At 60.6% G+C, this 797-nt stretch overlaps 1 protein-coding gene across 1 annotated transcript in view; it reads left to right on the top strand.

Annotated features, from left to right (window-relative positions):
• AXIN2 (axin 2) overlaps window positions 1–797 on the top strand; it is a gene marked incomplete at its 5' end in the record, with an annotated part of 19,714 nt that overhangs the window by 11,800 nt on the left and 7,117 nt on the right. The window contains 2 exon segments of the mRNA XM_005875800.2: window positions 3–243; window positions 761–793. Coding sequence (XP_005875862.2) covers window positions 3–243; window positions 761–793 — 274 coding nt within the window.

The following is a 797-nucleotide window of genomic DNA, read 5'->3' as shown; positions in this document are numbered from 1 at the left end:
CGCCGCCTCGCCAGCCGGCTGCCCCCTCTTCGGGGCCAAGGGCTTCGTGACCAAGCAGACCACGAAGCACGTGCACCACCACTACATCCACCACCACGCCGTCCCCAAGACCAAGGAGGAGATGGAGGCGGAGGCCGCACAGCGGGTGCGCTGCTTCTGTCCCGGGGGCCCCGAGTATTACTGCTACCCCAAGTGCAAAAGCCACCCCAAGGCTCCGGAGCCCGGGCCTGCCGAGCAGTTCGGGTAAGTGTTCGGGAGTGGGCTGTCCCAGTGGGGCTTCTCCCAACCACAGCCCTGGGCAGGTGTGGGGTGAGGTCAGAGGTCACGGGCATTTTGCTTCCAGGAAGGGGGGGGGCACAGGGTAGGGAGGCAGGGGGAACAGGTGCATCTCACCCCGCACCGTCCCATCTGCCCCACGGGGGCGCCCCAGAGAGGTAAGGGGCGTGGTTGTTGGTTCCCCACGCCGCCGCCGGCGCCACCCCCAGAGGGCCGGGCAGTCGCCGGAGGTATTGTGGGGTTGGCTATTTTTGCCGTCGGCCGGAAGCAAATGTGACTGCTTGCTCCTGCCATCTTAATATTAAGCGTTGGCCTGAGCAGACCACAAAAATGCCATGTTTTGGCAATGCCCCCTGTCCGTGTTATGGTAGTTATTTTTTCTCTCTCTGAAGGCAGAATAGAGAAGTTGCTCTTGAAGTCACATTTTCCAGTTTTTCTAACCCAATTTCTTTTTCCTTCTGCTTTCTCCTCCCTTTTTGTTCAGCGCCCAAAGCACAAAAAAGGCCTCCCCCCTGGGGTCT

This window comes from Myotis brandtii, unplaced genomic scaffold, assembly GCF_000412655.1.
Source record: "Myotis brandtii unplaced genomic scaffold, ASM41265v1 scaffold469, whole genome shotgun sequence".
NCBI classification, from domain to species: domain Eukaryota; kingdom Metazoa; phylum Chordata; class Mammalia; order Chiroptera; family Vespertilionidae; genus Myotis; species Myotis brandtii.
Note: the sequence above shows the minus strand (reverse complement) of the source record. Positions and strands in the feature narration are given on the sequence as shown.